We start from the raw sequence: 20273 nt of genomic DNA, 5'->3' as shown, positions 1-20273 counted from the left end.
TATCTCACCCAAAAACGTGTGATTTTCGGAGGAGCTAGAAACTCACGGTCTGCCAGATACATGTTGCTCCAACCAGCATGCCTGTGGAAAAAAAAGCGTACATTCTGGCCTTCTCCGGGGCCGCCCCAAGAATTTGGAATTCATTCCCGCCCGCCATCAGAAGACTTTCGTCCTTGGCACACTTTAAAAAGGAGGCCAAAACTTTCCTAATGGGCAAATTCCTCACCTTCCGCTCGTATTCAATAACCCCAGTGACTTTGGTGTCTCATACCATTACGGCCTTACCTACGGTCTCCCGGATTATACCCGCCCGGGACCTCTGGGCAGCATTCCTTGGACCTGAGATTGCTATACTTCTATGATTTGTATAATGTGCTATTTGTTTTTATCCCAACTGTTACCAAAATATGTTATTGCTGTCTCTTTTACTTGTTTCATACAAATTCCTCTCCTAACGTTCGCATGTTAGTCACCCTAGTGACTGTTTTTTCATACTATTATGCTTCAACCATGGCTATCTGGATGGTACCCACCAGGCTCTTCGGGGCATCCTTACCTGGTCTTGACACTACCTCACTTGTACAATGTTACTGTAGGCTCTTATCTCAACTGTTTTCATGATTTGTTTCTGCCATCCTTCCCTTTCCTATTACTTATTGCAACTACCTGTTTTACCCCAACTGTATCCATCCTTCCCAAGCTCATGTATTTCACCTGTCAATCCTGTAAAGTGCTCTGATACATTTACGGGTCTGGTTCGCGCAATAAAAAACTCAAATAAATAAATAAATAAAACACCCAATGTGCAATACATCTGTTCTATACCTACTTGGTTATTTTCTTAACAGAACAAATTAGCAATTTCTTAATTAACAATTTGGAAGGATAGAGGAAAAAGAATTAGTAGTCCTAATGTACTTCGATACTTACATGACATTCCTTCACCACAATCGTGTAAAGATAAAAGATGTGATATATTTTTCACTTCATTCACGATATTGCATCCAAAATCATACATGTGATTCGGGCTGCCCTCTGTTTTAAAATAAACGACATACAAGACAAAACAATAAATTCAACATTAAACAATCACACTCTCTAATAGCATTTTTAGGTTTGCAGAGATCGGTGCCTTCTCATAGTGCCCAAGTGCAGAGTGCCCGTAGTTTCCTGTGTGGGAGAGAAAATGGTATATCCACTCTGTTATGTCTGTAGCACTGTGTTGTGTCTCGTGCCAGCCAGCATTCTGCCTCCTCTGGCTCGAGCACTACACAGTCTTCATGCGCTATTGTTATGAATTGAAACAGGCTTCTTAACGTTCTTCATGCATGTGGATTGTTGGGGCAGATCGGGTGGTGAGAGCTGACCGGCGGCTGCGTCCGTCATTCATCTATCATTGGGGTCATGCTTTCCTGATTAAAGGATTATTCATCAAATCGACTAAGTTCTTCCTTCATAACACACTCCTCAGTATGTTGAAAAAACGGACAGAAAAACGTACATTTTAGGTTGCCTAATTTTAGGTTGCTTCAACACGGGAGCTGAGGAGCGCTTGTAGTCACACAGTGTTGGTTAAATGAAAGATTCAATTAAAAGCAATATTTATATCTATAACACGCAATGTTTATATCTATACATATGTACCGTATATGCTGGTGGTATGGTGGTTATTCCTCCAGGATAGTACTAAGGGATATCGGGCTACGCTGTACTTACTTCGTCAAAGCAGCTCACTCACCCCAGAAAAACACTGCCTGCCCGTGGCTCCGTCGAACGCTGAATGCTTACAGAGTACCGGTATTTGTATCCGGTGTGAACTACATTCAGTGTCTCGAAACACTGAACAGCTGAGTCCAAAAGCGGCTGCCTTGGGAAATGTTTTACTTCTGGGGCCATAGACTCAAATGGAAAGACCAGAAAGTAAAACACCCAAAATGGCCTCCCTTACTTGGCATAATTTCCTGGTTGGAAAAATGCTTGAACGTGTGTTCGTGGCTGCTATTGGATCAGAGGTGTTTATCCTACTTTTATCAAGAATCAGTGTCAAGGTGTCCTGGCTTTGGGAAGGGATATTTTGTTATCATAATCAACTATAATGCACTAATAACTTCTTGCAAGAGAAATTATTTAAAGGAATAATTTAAAGGAAAGAAAAGAGTGTTGGTCAGAAGCTGTGTGGTTGTCGTCGCCAATCGCAACCCACTCCATTAGTGAGTTGTGTATTTGTCCTGTCACCGTTATCCTAGGTCTTGGGGCTGTTTTCTAATGGTTCCAGCTAAACAGCCTCTAGTGCAACTCAGATAAATCTGAGGTGCTCTTCTTCGGCTGTCGGTCTGATCCGAGCTGGCAGGACTGGTGGCCTGTAGATATGTTTCCTCCAGCGGCTGCATCTACGATAGCCAAGAACCTCGGTGTTAAAATCGATAACGGCTTGACGCTGAAGTCCCAGATTCTTGGCTTAGCAGGAACTTGCTTCGGCCTCCTTAAGATGCTCTGTAAGTTTCTTCCTCTGCTCCCATTAGCGCATAGGAAAACATCGGTGCAGGCCCCCATTGGGTGGCGGCTTGACTATGCCAATGTCCTGTACTTGGGCTTGCAGGAGTACCTTCTTCAACGTCTGCAGGTGGTCCAGAACTCGGCTGCGCGGGCCATCTTTGGCCTATATAGCTGAGCCAAAGCATCTGACCTCTTGCAGTCTCTACATTGGCTGCCTATCTGAAAACGGATAATCTTTAAGGCACTCACTCTGGCCCACAAGGCCTTTCATGCTTCCGGGGCCAAATATATTCAAAAACGGCTGGCTCTCTATCTTCCTGTCAGATCTCTGAGATCAGCGTCGCAGTCTCTTGCTGGGGTCCCAGTCATAAGAAGAGCACGGACTGGGGGCCGGTCTTTCAAGCGCCTGGCGCCTCAGCTCTGGAATACCCTGCCAATTCTGCTTCGCAGGAACTCCAATCTGTTGGCTTTTAGAAAGGACCTGAAATCCTGGCTATTTATTCAGTAGGCCATGTTCCTTTTTCGCCTGCCCCTTTTGCTTCTGTTGTAGGTCATAAAGCGACCGGACACTCCCCGGAGTAGCCGAGCGCTATATAAAACACCACCTAACATTAACATTAACATGTGAGTTTATGTGTGCACGCATCATACTGGATAGTACTTTGTTCACTGCTGTGCCCACGCTCCCAGGTGCATAACGGGGAAACATTTGTAAGTGATGATAAGGTTGCAAGATAATCTGTGAATCTATGGGGGTACATGTAAGTTTTATGGGTGCACCGAGTGGTAAAAGATGGTACTCTGTTCAAGGTTATATCCATATTCCCAGATGTATTATGGGGAAATGGTTGAACGTGGTGAAGCTAATGCAGGATAATGGTCATGACTAGTACCTATATGTCTGTTTTGAGGTGCAGTGAACTAACTTGTACATATTGAAACCATCTGGTTAATGTGTGTGCATCTCCTACTGGTCATGAGTCAAATGACCAGGGACGACCATGAGGAAAAAATTGGAAAGTTATTAGATTTGACCCTATGGGATGTCATCATTCAGGCCCCCTGTGTGGGTGCCAAGACTGAAAACCCATTGCTGTTCCTTCTCGAACAGAGTGCCTTCTGAATCCATTTGCTTGATAACTTTCCATCGTAAATCTAGTATGATTTGGTTGGTTTCCATATAACGCGTGGACATTTTGGTTGTGGCTTTTCTGCATTTAACATTGCAACTGTGTTCGCAGATGCGTACTTACACAGGGCGCTTGGTCATTCCAATGTAATGGAGATCGCATGTGCAAGCGATGATATAAATAAAATAATTTAAGGGGATGATTACGTAACATTATCAAACCATCAGGACTTTAGCATTGATGCTGACACTTCCGACTCAGGCTCCAATAGCTCGGGATCGAGCATACACAGTGGTCCCAACTACCAAAGAAGAAGGAACCAAGGCAGAAGGATGAACTACAGAGGAACACGAGAATGGAGCATCTATCAAGGACCCTCACCGTATCCACTCCATTCCTAAGGTCCGCCACTACCACAGGGTCCAATTGCACCCTTCAAACACTGGAATGGCCCCCAAGAATATCAGTACTATTAAACAAACCCTCCCCATTTTTTAGGGTTACGTACAGGCCCCAGGAGAGGACGGAATCGGAAGAGGAATCAGGTCCATTGGCCAACAGAGGAAGAAGCAGCCAGGGTATTGACCAGGAGCATGACGGGCGACAGGCAACCAACCAGGAACCAGCAGATAGGTTACCTGGTGGTGAACCTTACCATATCTTAAGATATATAGGTACTAGTCATGACCATTATCATGCATCATGCAAAAAAAACAATTGATGGATAGAATGCAGAAAAATGTCATACATTCACCCCAGTACAGAGATATGGGCCTAAATCCATCATTTTTTGCTCACAACGCCATTCCAGTTTGAATCCAGCCGTATGCAAATCAGTCTTGACCCTGTGCCCCATGGGAACCGTCCAGCCCGAACTGCCAGGCCAGGTCCTACCTGAACTGTAAACAAGCATCCTAAGACCGGTTTCGGGGTTTCACCCCTCTTCATTGTTATATTGTTAGATGAAGAAGACATAATGTATATACGTAGCAGTAATCACGTATAAGTAATATCGTAATATGAGAAACAAACACCAAGTAAAATTATTAAATCACAAGCTGTAATAGCAAATTAATAATTAGAAATAGAAAAATATTGTTACCGAAATAATGATAACGATGGGACGAGGGATAAACAACAGCAGTGCTCAGAACGATGAGCAGTGAAAGAAATAAACAGCAGAAGTTCCCAGTTTGTGTGCTTATCACGGAGGAAGATAAGCACCAGTGAAATCCTTGTGGTAACGTGCTTATCACAGATGAAATAGTCGAGAAAAGATGGCTGCCATAACGTGACTGACGCGATGACCTAATCACGTGGAAAGCGTCTTCAACGTGTTTATCCAGTGGCTTTAGGAATCTCTGTAGAGGAAACCAAGATGACGTCAGGATAAACGGTGAAGAATGGAGACGGAGCTGGGAACGGGAGCCAAGGAACGAAGGCACTATAAAAGCAAAGCAAGAGAGTAACAGTTGGATGCAACAGTCAAAGGTAAACACCAACCCTTATGGTCAGGAAACAGATAGATTGTACACAAACACTCGCCCAAGCACCAAATAAAGCATAGAGACTCTGTACACTCAAACGTACCTTGCAGTAGGAGCACAAAGTCAGCATCAGTGGTAGATACACATCCGGAGTGATCGTAGTAAAGAAGGAATTGAATACAAATCCAAAAAAAACTCAAAACCAATTGTAAATCCTGGGAAAGATGGTATCTTGAGACGCAGGGCGAAGAGCTTTTCACAGTGCAGCAGAATAATCCTTAGTATAGAAGTGAAAATGTCTGGTTGGACGTAATAAAATCCATTAGGTCGGTGGGTCTTCAGACAAATCAAATTGTTGCCAATACATTTAGGAAGTGTCTGATAGAAATGAGGAAGCAGAGACTTCAAGTTTAGTAATAAAGAACTGAAAGGTTTGTTACCATTGCAGAGACCAACGACAGATCCAGTTGAAATCAGGCACAGAATGAAAAATGCATTACCAAAATTCTAGATTACAGAATACAGTGAACTTTTACATTCTTATCACCACAATTAAAGGTACACACCATAGAACAATGAAATACCACTCTCTACACTCTCCCACGCAGATAACTATGGGCACTCAGCAGTTGGGCACTATGAAAAGGCACCAATCTCTGCAAACCTAAAAATGCTATTAGAGAGTGTGATTGTTTAATGTTACATGTATTGTTTTGTCTTGTATGTCGTTTATTTGAAAACAGAGGGCAGCACAAATCACATGTATGATTTTGGATGCAATATCGTGCATGAAGTGAAAAATATATCACATCTTTTATCCTTACATGATCGCGTTGAAAGAATGTCATGAAAGTATCGAAATACATCAGGACTACTAATTCTTTTTCAACTATCCTTCCAGATTGTTAATTAAGAAATAGCAAATTTGTTCTGTTAAGAAAATTACCAAGTAGTTAAAGAACAAATGTATTGCACATCGGATGTATATTAATGGAGAACACCTAACAGGCTAACGGCACTAGGCATTAGTCAGAGTGGTAACAGGGAACAATACAATAGATCCAGAAGAAAAGCTTAGGAGCAGTCTTCGAAACATTTCAACCCGTGAGGGAACTGCTCATTGAAGCACTTTTCCCTCCTCTTTCCCCACATTTTATTAATGCCAGCCATAGGGAACTGTTGGACTTGGCCCTTTTTGCAGGGTCATCCCTGAACTTTTTGCCTTCCTCCTATATTTTTCCAGACCTGTTGTTGGCTGTATTATGACTCTGGGCACTTTACCACTACTGATCAGTGCTAAATGTATATGCTCTCCCTATTGTACATTGAAGTATGTATTAGTGATTCCATGATTGGCTAGTTTGGTTTACCTGTCAGACCCCAGTACAGTGCACCAGGAGTGCCCAGGGCTGGTACTCAATATGCTGCTGGTTGGCTTGCAGCACTGGTTGTGCCACCCACAATAGCAGCCTGTAAAAGTGTGTCCAAGGCTTGCTATTACAGAGCCTGTGTGCAGTCTGGTACTGCCATGCTTACTGGGCAAGTGCACCCACTTGCCAGTCCCTAAACCTTCCATTTTCTTCATATTAGACACCCCTGTGGTAGGCCCAAGGGCAGGATGCATTGTAAGTTTAAGGTAGGAAAAGCCCTGATGTGAGTGGCATTTCCTAATAGTGAATTACAGCCATTTTCATGTTTCACTGTTGCACGGCTACCTGTTCCCCATAGGCCAGAATGGGCAGTTTGAATATTACATCCTATAATCCTAACTGACTCAGGGAACATGGTAAAAATTCGAGTTTAGTATGCCTTAACTCAGAATGATAAAATACATTGTTTAGTGAAGTTGGATTTAACAATCTGTGTTTGAAAATACCACTTTTAGAAAGTAGGTAATTTCTTGTCTAACCATCCAAGCCTGCCTCTGCTAGGTTGTGTATTCCTTGTCTGGAGTTTGAGTGACAGGGGCTGGGGAATTCCAGGGGACTGGGAAGTTCACAGAGACAGGGTAAGTCAGAACAGGGTTGAATAGAGAGATCTCCTTATTGATAGGTGAGAGAAGTTGCACATGGGACCTGAATAGGGCTGTGCTTTCCCTCCACAATGCTGGCTCCACCTCCTGTGGTGCGTCTGATGTCTCTGCCCTGCACTGTGAAAGGAAAGAAGGAGTCATGTCAACAAAGTGCTCCAGGACTGACCTGAACTGGTTTGGACTAGGCAAAGGCCTCTCTGCCTTCAGAGAACAAAGAGAAACTGTGTATAAAAAGGGGGCCCAGACCCCAGAACTTTAGTTCACTTTAGGAAACAAGAAGAACCCGTTGCTGAGGAGAGGAACCAGAAGAAACTGAGGAGAGGCAATCCCTAAGCTGAAGTGCTGCTTGGGGGATCGGCCTGCAGTGGTTGCCTGACTGCCAAAGAAAGTAGAAAGAAACTTTGTGTGGACTTTTATTCAACTTGTGAAGGATGTCCAAGGGCTTGAGAAAAGAGCTTGCCTACTGCTGAAGTTTCAGAGACAATAGACTACATCCACCAGATCCCCAAGAGTTCTTTGGAAGTGCCTGCAGCTGTATTTGGGCCTTCTGAGGGACTGCGTGTCGCAAGGAGCTGGAAGAGCATCTTACGAAGAAGCGTGTCGCCATCTCGGCCGCTGCCGACGCATCACTGAACAAGGGTGTCGCCGCTGTCGCATTGCACTGCATCACAAGAAACGTCTTGCAACACCGAAGAAGAGTGTTGCCATTGCAGCCGCTGCCGTCGTATCACTGAACAAGGGTGTCGCCTCTGTAGCTGTTGCATTGCACTGCATCACAAGAAACATCTTGCAACACCGAAGAAGCGTGTCACCATCGCGGCCGCTGCATCACTGAACAACGGTGTCGCCGCTGTAGCTGTCGCATTGCACTGCATCACAAGAAGCACCTTGCATCCACGGAGACGCGTGCCGCTGCCGCAGCCGTTGCATCACTGAACAAGGGTGTTGCCGCTGCAGCTGTCGCATCAAGCCGAAGCGCCTCTGATCATCGGAGGAGAGTGTCGCCGCCAAAGCCGCTGTCATCGTATCACTGAACAAGGGTGTCGCCACTGCAGCTGTCACATCGATTCGAGACGTCGCGCAACATCGGAGAAGCGTGTAGTATCAAGAAGAAAGCGCTATCTTTGTTTCTTTGCACCAGATCTTCAACGCATCACTGTCCTTGCGTGTAAGGACCTACCACATCACCTTCCCTGCAACACTTTTGTTGTAGAAGCGTTACGCATGTTAAGGTACATTGATCTCAAAGTGTTGCATTTACCATCTTAAGAGAACGAAGCTAATTCTTCCATTTTAAGTACAGTATTGTGGATTTTTGTCTTTTGTTGTCTTGTTTTAAATCTATATTGAATATACTTATTTTTAATATACAACTTGTGTGGTGTCCATCTGTAGTGTTGACACTTTATTACTGTATGTGTTCACAAATGCTTTACACACTGCCTCTAAGATAAGCCTGCCTACTCATGCCAAGCTACCAAGAGGGTGAGCAGGGGTTATTTTAGGAGTGTACCCCCTTACACTGACTAGACGCAAGGTTCCCTATTTGGACAAAGGTACCAACCTCTGCCAACTAGAAACCCCCAAATCTAACAGGAACATTTATTTATTTTATTTTGAAAGTTTTATATAGCGCGAACAAGATGTTTGCAGATATCAGAGCGCTTTACATAGAGGGGGTGCGAACAGGAGAGAGTGTAACAGCGTGTAACAGACAATTAGAAGTAGCAATTGAAGGTCCTACTGATGAATTGATGACAAACAGTTATTTAAAACTCAACTCTGCAAAAACTGAGGTCATGACCTGCAGACAATGGAACAACTGCCAAGCTACAACAATGTGTACCAAATAACTGCTCTGCCAGCAACAGCAAGTGAAGTGAAAAAAACAAACTCAGATTTACCACAGACTCAAACCGATATTTAACCCACACAGGTCAATAAACTTTAAAGTTTAGTTTCTCCATATAGCCAGGGAGTGTTTTAATTCAGTAATTCCTGACCCTTCCACTCTCACACCAAACACATAAGTTCACTTCACTTAAAAGTAGACACACATATCCATCGGTCATAGCACTTCCCGTCCCGCAGCAGGGCGGGAAGAACCTGATGATGAAGCATGCCACTAAAGGACCTTTTGGTAGGTGCGGGTTATTTTAAGAAAACGTATTGTTTCCCCCATACTAGTAAGCAAACGGTTTGCTTAGCCTTAGTCACCTGTTTGGAAGGTTAGCACTTTATTTTGTAACTCAGAGTGGACACATTTTGTTTTTCCAAAATTAGATGCTGCCAATACAATACAGTACCCTGCTAAAAAACTAAAGTTTAAAATACTATGAGAATAGCACCGTTGAAACTAAAGATTGGCAGAACATTGGGTAAGATGGTGACCAAGTCCATCTAGGTCATTACAGATACTGTTTTCAGTCCTGGACTTGTGTGCCATTCTAATGAGCGCTGGATATTGTAGCATTGTTTTACTTCCATTGAACTAATAAGATTACAACACCATAAATCAACAGTTTATAGATGAAACATTTACGACTCAAGACCATTTTTGTAATGACCTGGAGTTAAGTGGTCACCCTATTGAGTAAAGATATCCATAGCTGAGATATATGAGATTTGTCAACCGAAATGTGAGACTTTCCTGTAAGAATATATCACCAAACAATGAACTTGTGCTTGGATACCTTCAAAATGTAAGGCTAACGTCTAAAAATGTAAATGTAAGATGCCTCCACCAAGGAAATTGCTCAAATATTGTCTGAAGCATGTTATCATGGTGCTTAAAAGCAACAGAAGTGTTCTGTGAAGTGAAGGGGTTTGTAAAACGCATATTGTTTGTTGTATCTTGTGTCTCAGTTGGTCCTGAGTAGAGATCTGATCCTCATCTCACATACACTGTTCAGCATCAGCTGACCACTTTTGCAGCATGTGTCTCATTTAATTAATTTCAATAGAAACTTCGAGCTGAGCCATGTTACAGGATACTCACACAGACGTTTGACAAGTCAAAACAAATTGTTTAGGCAAAACCACTCAACTTCTCATGATGAAATACGCATATGCAAATCTTGAGGAGAGGCCAATGTACATATTCCTAGGTCTCCTCAGTTCACAGTTGAGATATGACAAACATAGGCAAGTAATAGTCACAATGACCAATAGCAAAGCAGTAGGATCGGAAAGTATTGTGATGGATTGCATGACTGGGTCATTGTGGACACTAAGAATGAAACCTGTATCTGTTTGCACCACTTCTTTTATTTCCTACATTCCTAATTATATAGCATTGTTATTGCATTTATATAGCACTTATTACCCCTGACAAAGTGTTGAAGCGTTTTATGGTGGGTTGAAGGTTACTCTGTAACTCAAAAGTTAGTGGTTAACAGTATGTAGAAAGTAAACTCGAGCCTTCTGAACTGATGCTTGTGGTGTTTATTTCAGGGGAAGAAGTCAAGGACCCACAGAAGTCCATTCCAGTGGGCATTGTAGTTTCACTTTCCGTCTGCTTCCTGGCATACTTTGGTGTCTCAGCTGCCCTCACCCTCATGATGCCCTACCACCTCCTGGACACAAAGAGCCCATTGCCTGCCGCCTTTGAGTATGTGGGTTGGAGCGTGGCGAAGTACGTTGTGGCTGTGGGGTCACTCTGTGCCCTCACGACCAGGTGAGCACTTGGGGTGGAGAATATGAAGAAGGGACTTAACACATCTCACAATGAACCATACGGCACTCGGGCAGGGCTGGTCCACATAACCTCTTCCTCTCCTCATCTACAACCACAAACCATAGTCATTTCAGTGTACGCACTAAAAGGACAAGAGCTGACCTTCATGCACTATATGGAAACCCAAGCAATATCACAATCCCAAAAGCTCATCAGGCTCAAGCAACCACCTTGTGCCATGGGGGAGAGAGGGAGAGATGACTCTAGTCATCCCTCTGCTGCTCAAGGGTTTTCGTGGTAGACTACTTATCTCCCAAATACTAGTGTTCAGCACATTTGGGCCAAAATGCATTTGTTTATTACCCCAAATTTCCCTAACATGTAATACAGTGAGGACAACGTGATTGGATTGACTTACAGGGCCACACTTTGTGTTTCATGTCCGATTTGAAATCAGTTTTCCAATTTTGAACTGTTTTAAAAATCATCTATAAAGCACGAATCCCATATTCTGGCAAATATGTCTTAACTAACTTTGTTTCCAAAAGACACACACTAGAATCCACACATTTGCATTTACATTTCTAAAATGTAGAACTTGGTCTTCACTTAAGATAAGATCAAATTTTGTAAAGCGCTTGAATGCCACGCCGTCTTTGGGCTGAAAGTGTAAAGAGGTACTGTACCGATGAGACCGGCGCCTTAGTTAGAGGGAAACAGTCAAGATTTTAGTAATTTCCTAAAAAGCTGCCTATTGAATTGTAATCTCATAGTGATAGGCATCTGATTCCACAGTTTGGCTGCACAGTGCGATAGACTCCTACATCCCCATCTTGCTCTGCGAATTTTGAAGATAAGAATGAGTCTCACATTTGTGAATCTAAGATTTCTGGTAGGAGTATGCCATGAGAACAGTTTCTGGATATCAACCAAACCACCTCCATATATGCCTTGTGCACCAAACAGAGGGACTTAAATTCTACTCGTTGCTGGCTAGGGAGCCAACGTAGTGACCTTATGCCAGCCGAGGTGGAATGGCCTTTCGGAATGTTTAATACCAATCATGCAGCAGCATTTTGTAACAATTGTAATGTCATCCTCTGTCCCTTGTCAATGCCTGTAAAAAGTGCATTGCAGTAGTCCATTTTAGAAAGAATAAGAGCTACTACTACCTATTTCCTGAGTTCCTGAGGAACAAAGAGGAAAATCTTCCATGAAGTCTTCAGTAGAAAGAAGCAGGAAGAAGTTAAATGATTGATCTGGGCTGCAAAATTAAGCTGATCATCAAAGATCACTCTTAGGTTCTTGGCCTTAGCTGTTGGACGGGGACATTCACCAGCCTCAATCGGCCACCAGGTTTCATTCCACAGGAATTGACCCTTGCCGAACTCCACTACCTCCATTTTATCTGTATTGTTCTCAAGAAAATTTTGACTCAGCAATTTTGCTTTAAGAGATACAATGAAGGCCCGATCGAAATGCAAAACAAAAATATCTGAAAATATGGGACAGGCACAAGTGCGTTCACAGAGGTATATTATCGGCAAAATTGATTTTTTTTCCTGTTAGGATTTCGCATCACTGTGCATAGATTTGTCCCTTTCAGCCAACACCCACCCACGACCGAAATTCACTAAGGCACCATTGTGTGCATACATTTTCCATCATAGTGATGTCTTGGGCCCACACAGCTCGAACAAATGCAACATAATCGTAATTCTCAGTATGTGTCTGAATTTCTAGAGCTTGTTGTAGTTTATTTTTTGCCTTTATGTTTTTGCACAATTCTGACCTCCATCTTGGTCTCTCTACAGCCTGCTTGGGTCAATGTTCCCAATGCCGCGGATTCTCTTCGCCATGGCTAGAGACGGGCTCCTCTTCACTCCCCTGGCCAAAGTGAACAGTCGCCAGAGCCCCGCTATTGCTACCTTGGTGTCGGGAGCTGTAGCAGGTAAGGCATAAAGACTGCACCTGACAGCACTGAAGCAGTAGGGGCGGATTTGTTTCTTCATGTGAGACAATGCCAGCTTAATGCTGGGATATCTTACACAGTCAGTCAAATGTCAGGCAGGACCGGCTTTAGGGCAGTACAACTGGTGCAGCCGCACTGGGCGCTGCCCTGGGGAGGGAGTGCTGATCTGTGGAGGGGGAGCTGTGTTTAGCAATAACTTACAATTTTAAAACACCTTCAGCAGAATACCTTGAGCATCCAGTTTTCAGGCAGCATTAAAAATGTCAAGATAACTCTTGTGATCAATGTTCCTGCTAGAGAGAGAGAGAGAGAGAGAGAGAGAGAAAGAGAGATCAGAGTTTTGTCTAGGGGCAGTTTTGACTCTCCATAAAATAGCTTAGACGGTTAATATGCCTGCTGCGATGAACACCTACCATGCAGATCACAGATCTGTATTTTATGTTGATAGCTGAGTCAATTACTGCTTTTGTCACAGAGATCCTTTTGTTACAGCAGTTCATAAGATACAACCCTGATATAGAACAGTGACTGTTACGAATTGTCATCAAAGAGCTGAATGCAAACTGCATAAAATAGGTTAGGACGTACTGCATTTTTTTCTCCCAGTCTTTCATTATCTATTCCTAATGTTGCTGAAAAGTGTTTGTTTGGGTAGATATACATTCTTATTAGTAAAGTCAACGTTTACTTTAAAACAAATTAAATGTATGCGAGAGAGGGGCTATGGAGAGACGAGAGGCTCTTTTGCCAGGAGGTTGTTATGGAACCCAAAGAGGTGGTCAGGTGGTGGGGCGGAATAAATGATTGTCACACTGGGTGTCAACAGCTCTAAAGCCAGCCCAAATTTCAGGTGCACTGAACCCCACACTGTTAAGATACTGCCCTAAACCGATCACTTTGTTGTGTCTGTTGGATTTTCACCCAGCTCAACCCACACCACGGAAGCGAGGATGGTCCCAATCCTCTGCCCCTATTAGGAACGCTACACGCCCATTTATACCACAGCGTGACAGCGGACCGAACAAAGGGAGAAGGCGGGAAAAACAAAAAGAAAGAGAAACGCCAAGACTCTCTCTATGTTTCAGCTAGGCAGACCATGTTCTTGTTGGGGATATAGGTCTTCTAACCTGCAGCAGGGAAAGAGAAGAAACAAAGAAAACAGACTTATAACACAGTCCTCAGTGTCCTCTCACCTGAAGTTTCCACAGTACACACATTTAATGCCCAACACACCCCAATTTCCCTCCTTACTTGGGTAACACAGAAGATTCTTCTGGAAAGAGACTTGTTGTTGTAAATCCAAATGAAAAGGGTACCAAAACACCCTTTTTATCATGCGTTTCGTGTACAGGGGAAAAAAGTCATAAATCTGACAAAAAAAACCCTCTGATAGCTATTAACAGCAAAACCGCTGTGTATGCATAGCGTTTAATCTAAGTTGTGGCCACAAACTACTTCGCGTTCCTCTCTAAACGCTAGAAGCTCAAGGCTTCGTGAAATCGTCCAAAGTTTCACACAACGATGTGAAACGAGTTACACAAAACCCGGAAATCGGCTCGACCGTATATAACGAATCCCACACCCCGACTCAGCCCACAGCAGTCTTGTCATGGAGGTAGATTTCCCAATTTCCTCAGGTACCAAAAATCTGCAAATAGTTCAAATTCCAACCCCGACCGGGTAATGCAGCGTGTAAGGCGTCCGACGAGTCCCAGCTCCAGGAAGCAGAACGAAGCCTCGTTCTGCTCGGCAAAGCTCCAAAGCGTCTCCTTTTCACCATTAACGGGGAAACACAATCACAGGGAGAAACGCTAACTCCCAAAACACAACCTGGGTTTGAAAACACAACCAGGCTAGAAACCAAGCATCGAGTACTGGTGCTGGCTCACAGATAAGGCAGAAGAGGAAGGAGGGGCGAGAGGAAAAAAGGGGAGGAGGCTACCAATACAGAGGAAACAGAGAGAGGACACCGAGATTACAATGTGCAAAGAAGGCACAGAATGATAGAAAAGCAGCTAACTTCGACTAATTCCTAACAGTACCTCCCCTCAAAGGCCTCCCAACTGGACGGGGTTTAGTCGGATGTCGTAGGTGAAACAATCTAGTCAAACGAGGAGCATGCACCCCAGTAGCTGGTTCCCACATGCGTTCCTCAGGAGGATTCCCTTTCCAATCAATCAAATACAATTACCTCCCTCTTCTCCTCTTCGAGTCAAGGATGGAATTGACTTCGAATTCTTCCACTCCATCAATCAACAAAGAAGGAGGAGGGGGCAATGTCTGATCGGTATCCTTATAAGGCTTCAATAATGAGGTATGAAACACCGGATGAATGCGATATTCATCAGGCAACTCCAACCTCATTGCCACAGGGTTAATCACTTTTATTATAGGAAATGGACCCACGAAACGTGGTTGCAATTTCCTAGAGCCTTCCATTCTCAAGTTTTTCGTGGACAACCAGACACGATCTCCGACAACATATAGGGGAGCTGGAACCCTGTGTCTATCAGCCTGCTTTTTCATGTCTTCTTTAGCCTTCACCAGATGTTCCTGAGCTATACACCAGATCTTCCCCAAGGCGACTCCCAATGAATCAACAGCTGGCACATGACCCGAGGGTTGAATAGGAATAGCCTTTGAATGAAATCCCATGGAACAGTAAAAGGGGGACATTCCAACTGCGGAATGAACGCTGTTATTATATGCGAATTCCGCAAGAGGGAGAGCTAACACCCAATCACAAGTCAAGGAAGTCAACAAACACCGTAGATATTGCTCCATCGTTTGGTTAATCCTCTCAGTCTGACCGTCGGACTGAGGATGATAAGCAGAAGATAGGCAGATCTTCATTTGTAATGCCTCACACAACTCAGTCCAAAAATGGGAAACAAACTGAGCCCACCTATCAGTTACAATGGCAGATGGTAAACCATGAAGTCTCACTATAGATGTTACAAAAATTAAGGCCATTTCTTTAGCAGTTGGCAGTTTAGACCAGGGGACAAAGTGAGCCATCTTTGTGAATGAATCAACCACAACAAGGATCACCGTGCATCCTGACTCTAACGGTAAATCCGTAACAAAGTCCATACTAATCGTGTGCCATGGAGCAGGAGGGATAGGTAAAGGCTGCAACAGGCCAGACGGACTGGAATGGGACGGCTTACTCACAGCACATACTGGACATGAAGCCACAAACTGTTGGACGTCATGTGACAATGACTCCCACCAAAACCAACGTAAACAGAATTCCCTTGTTTTATTCATTCCTGGATGACCGACTAGGGGTGATGAATGACACCACTCCAACACTGTTTCCCGCAAAGCAGGAGGAATGAACAGTTGAGTTTCATGATACAATAACCCGTCTTTCACAGAGAACAAAGGCTGGGATTCCCAAGGGTTCAGATCTATGTCCCTCAACTTTTCCTTCACTGATACCAAAAATCCATCCATAGAGATACTACCTACAATCTTGTCTGGTGATATGAAAGACCCCAAATCCTTTTCAGCCCCCCACTCATTCGATTTCACATATATTCGGGACAAGGCATCTGATTTCAATTGCTGTGCAGCAGGCCTATAGGTAATTATGAAATCATATTCATTGAAGAAAGAGACCCACCTCATCTGTCTAGGGGTCAAGGCACGAGCGGACCTAAAGAATTCAAGATTCTTATGATCAGTAAAGATGGTAATGGAATGGCGAGCTCCCCAAAACTGATGTCTCCATTCTTCAAAAGATAGCTTGATAGCCAGTAATTCCCGTTCTGCTACCGTATAGTTTCTTTCAGCTGGTAATAATGTTTTCGAAAAGAAAGCTATAGGATGCATAAACCCAGTATCTACATCTCTCTGAGACAATACTTCCCCCACTGCACCCAAAGAAGCATCCGCTTCAACAAAGAAGGGTAAAGCAGGGTCAGGATGAACAAGAACAGGGGCCGAGGTGAACCGTTCTATCAATTGATCTAACGACATTTGTGCCAGATCTGACCACACAAAAGGAACTCCTTTTCTTAACAAAATAGTCATGGGGGCAACAATCTCCGAGAAATGTGAGATAAACCACCTATAGAAATTAGTGAATCCAAGTAGTACCTGCACCTCCTTTACACATTTGGGAGAGGGCCAAGATGTTATAGCCTCGATCTTACGGGGATCCATTCTAATGCCCTCAGCAGACACAAGGAATCCCAAAAACTCCACTCTGTCAGTATGGAAATTGCATTTCTCCAGTCTCACAAATAGCTGATGGTCTTTCAATTTCTGTAAGACTTGGCGAACGTGGGTTTCATGTTCTGCCACAGTGTTGGAGAAAATCAGAATATCGTCTATATAGACAATGACGCTCAGATCCAAATATTCCCTTAATACTTCGTTGATGAAGAACTGAAAAGCAGCCGGAGCATTACACAGCCCGAAGGGCATAACACAATACTCATACAGACCGAATTTAGTCCGGAAGGCGGTTTTCCATTCGTCGCCTTCACGGACTCGTATGAGATGGTATGCCCCTCGGAGATCCAACTTGGTAAAAACCGTCGCATGCTTCAGTTGATCGAGCAACACAGGTATTAAGGGAAGAGGATACTTGTTCTTAATAGTACCCTTATTGAGTGCCCTATAGTCTACACAGGCGCGGAGGCCACCTTCCCTTTTAGGAATGAAAAAGATAGCTGAGGAAGCAGGAGAGGAGGAGGGACGAATAAACCCCTTAGCCAACATCTCATCTACATACTCCTTCAAATGCTGTTCTTCAGGTCCGGATAAGGCATAGATGCGACAACAGGGCAGTGTAGCTCCGGGTGCCAGATCAATTCTACAATCGAAAGAATGATGTGGAGGCAAATCCTTCGCTCTTCCTTTGCCGAACACCTCGGCAAACTCTACATAGGAATCAGGAACCTTCCGCGATTCACTACTCAACCCATCACCTACAGCACAAGTCAAAGGGGTAATCCAATCCGTGGCGACCTTATAACAACTCTGCAGACAATAGACTGAATCAAGAGTAACAGTTCGTCTGATCCAATCAATCCTGAGATTGTGTGATTTTAACCAAGGCACCCCTAACACAATACCAAAAGAGGGTGCATCAATCAAATCAAACACGAGGTATTCTGAGTGTCCGTTATCACATATCATACACAATGGTTCTGTTTGTTTAGTAATAGTACCAGAAGACAACTCGGTTCCATCTATGGCTCTCACTTGTTCAGGTTGGTCTTTCATAATCCATGGCACCTTTAATTGTTCTGCCAACTTGATATCCATAAAATTACCTGTGGCACCAGAATCTAGTAATGCAGACACAGGAGCCCTATGACTGTTTGAAATAACCAAACACACGGTGATCATGAAATGTTTAGGAACTCTCTTGACTATACCGGAAATCTGATAGGAAGGATTACACTTATCTTCCACTATCAAATCCTCGGATGGCTGTACACATGCTACCACTTTTCTAGAAGGAATCGAAGACGGCTTTACTGAACATTCTCTGGCATAATGACCACCTTGCCCGCAATAGAGACACAAGTTCTGGGTACGTCTTCTACTCTTTTCTTCGGCAGACAGGGGACCCCTCACACCACCTATCTCCATAGGTTCAGGAGTTGTTCGACCTTCTCCTGTGTTCCTTGCTTCACTTCTAGCAGGGACCACTCGAGATACCTGAAATCGAGTTTTCTCACCCCGCCTTTCCATCAATCTATGATTTAATTTCACCACTAGATCAATGAATTCTACACAATCCTCAGGTGGATTCACCACCTGTGAAACAACATCCTTCAATTCTTCGGATAACCCCTGATAGAATAAAGAAGTTCTCTTATCGGTGGGCCAATGGGTTTCAGAGACTAAACGATTAAAAGTGGACACATAGGTCAGTAAATCCTGTTTCCCTTGTCTCAACTTTAATACCTCGGCATCACTGGCTTGCATAAAGGCATGTTTTGCGAAAAGACAACGCATCTGTTCTTTAAATGCCCTGTAATTATACAAGACAGGATCATCATTGTCCACCAAAGGTACCGCCCAAGCAGCAGCTGTTCCAGCCAAATAAGAGATTACAAATGCCACTTTAGAGGAGTCGTTAGGGAACGAAGTGGGACGACACATAAAGTGGAGATGACACTGATTCATAAACACATTGTATTTACTTGAATCTCCAGTGAACCTTTCTGGAACTGCCAAGGGTACTGGGGTAGGGGTAGTAACGTTCACCGTTAAAGGGGGATTACTCGCACTTGTACTCCTGTCATACTGGAAAGTGGCAGGCTGGACCAAAGGCGGTTTGCCCATACCCCAGCCGGGATCCTTAGTCCTTACTGCACTCATTTCCTGTCTTAACCCTTGATTCTCTTGTTGCAATTCCTGGACTTTTGTCTGAAGGGAATTAATTGCCCCCATTAGGTCCAGCATAGTAGGGACCCTATCCTCTAGACTATTCCCATCCTCATCCATTCTCGCTCGGGAAGTGTACATTTTGTGGGCTTGGTTTTCTGTTGGATTTTCACCCAGCTCAACCCACACCACGGAAGCGAGGATGGTCCCAATCCTCTGCCCCTATTAGGAACGCTACACGCCCATTTATACCACAGCGTGACAGCGGACCGAACAAAGGGAGAAGGCGGGAAAAACAAAAAGAAAGAGAAACGCCAAGACTCACTCTATGTTTCAGCTAGGCAGACCCTGTTCTTGTTGGGGATATAGGTCTTCTAACCTGCAGCAGGGAAAGAGAAGAAACAAAGAAAACAGACTTATAACACAGTCCTCAGTGTCCTCTCACCTGAAGTTTCCACAGTACACACATTTAATGCCTAACACACCCCAATTCCCCTCCTTACTTGGGTAACACAGAAGATTCTTCTGGAAAGAGACTTGTTGTAAATCCAAATGAAAAGGGTACCAAAACACCTTTTTTTATCATGCGTTTCATGTACAGGGGAAAAAAGTCATAAATCTGACAAAAAAAACCCTCTGATAGCTATTAACAGCAAAACCGCTGTGTATGCATAGCGTTTAATCTAACTTGTGGCCACAAACTACTTCGCGTTCCTCGCTAAACGCTAGAAGCTCAAGGCTTCATGAAATCGTCCAAAGTTTCACACAACGATGTGAAACGAGTTACACAAAACCCGGAAATCGGCTCGACCGTATATAACGAACCCCACACCCCGACTCAGCCCACAGCAGTCTTGTCATGGAGGTAGATTTCCCAATTTCCTCAGGTACCAAAAATCTGCAAATAGTTCAAATTCCAACCCCGACCGGGTAATGCAGCGTGTAAGGCGTCCGACGAGTCCCAGCTCCAGGAAGCAGAACGAAGCCTCGTTCTGCTTGGCAAAGCTCCAAAGCGTCTCCTTTCACCATTAACGGGGAAACACAATCACAGGGAGAAATGCTAACTCCCAAAACACAACCTGGGTTTGAAAACACAACCAGGCTAGAAACCAAGCATCGAGTACTGGTG

The 20273-nt window shown here is 43.9% G+C and overlaps 1 protein-coding gene across 1 annotated transcript in view; it reads left to right on the top strand.

Annotated features, from left to right (window-relative positions):
- LOC147702618 (cationic amino acid transporter 2-like) overlaps positions 1-20273 on the top strand; it is a 168522-nt gene that overhangs the window by 96239 nt on the left and 52010 nt on the right. Inside the window, exons 6-7 of the mRNA XM_086928813.1 lie at positions 10599-10821; positions 12636-12772. Coding sequence (XP_086784939.1) covers positions 10599-10821; positions 12636-12772 — 360 coding nt within the window. The remainder of the gene's footprint in view (positions 1-10598; positions 10822-12635; positions 12773-20273) is intronic.

Source organism: Lissotriton vulgaris, chromosome 7 (assembly GCF_964263255.1).
Source record: "Lissotriton vulgaris chromosome 7, aLisVul1.2, whole genome shotgun sequence".
Classification (NCBI taxonomy): Eukaryota; Metazoa; Chordata; class Amphibia; order Caudata; family Salamandridae; genus Lissotriton; species Lissotriton vulgaris.
Note: the sequence above shows the minus strand (reverse complement) of the source record. Positions and strands in the feature narration are given on the sequence as shown.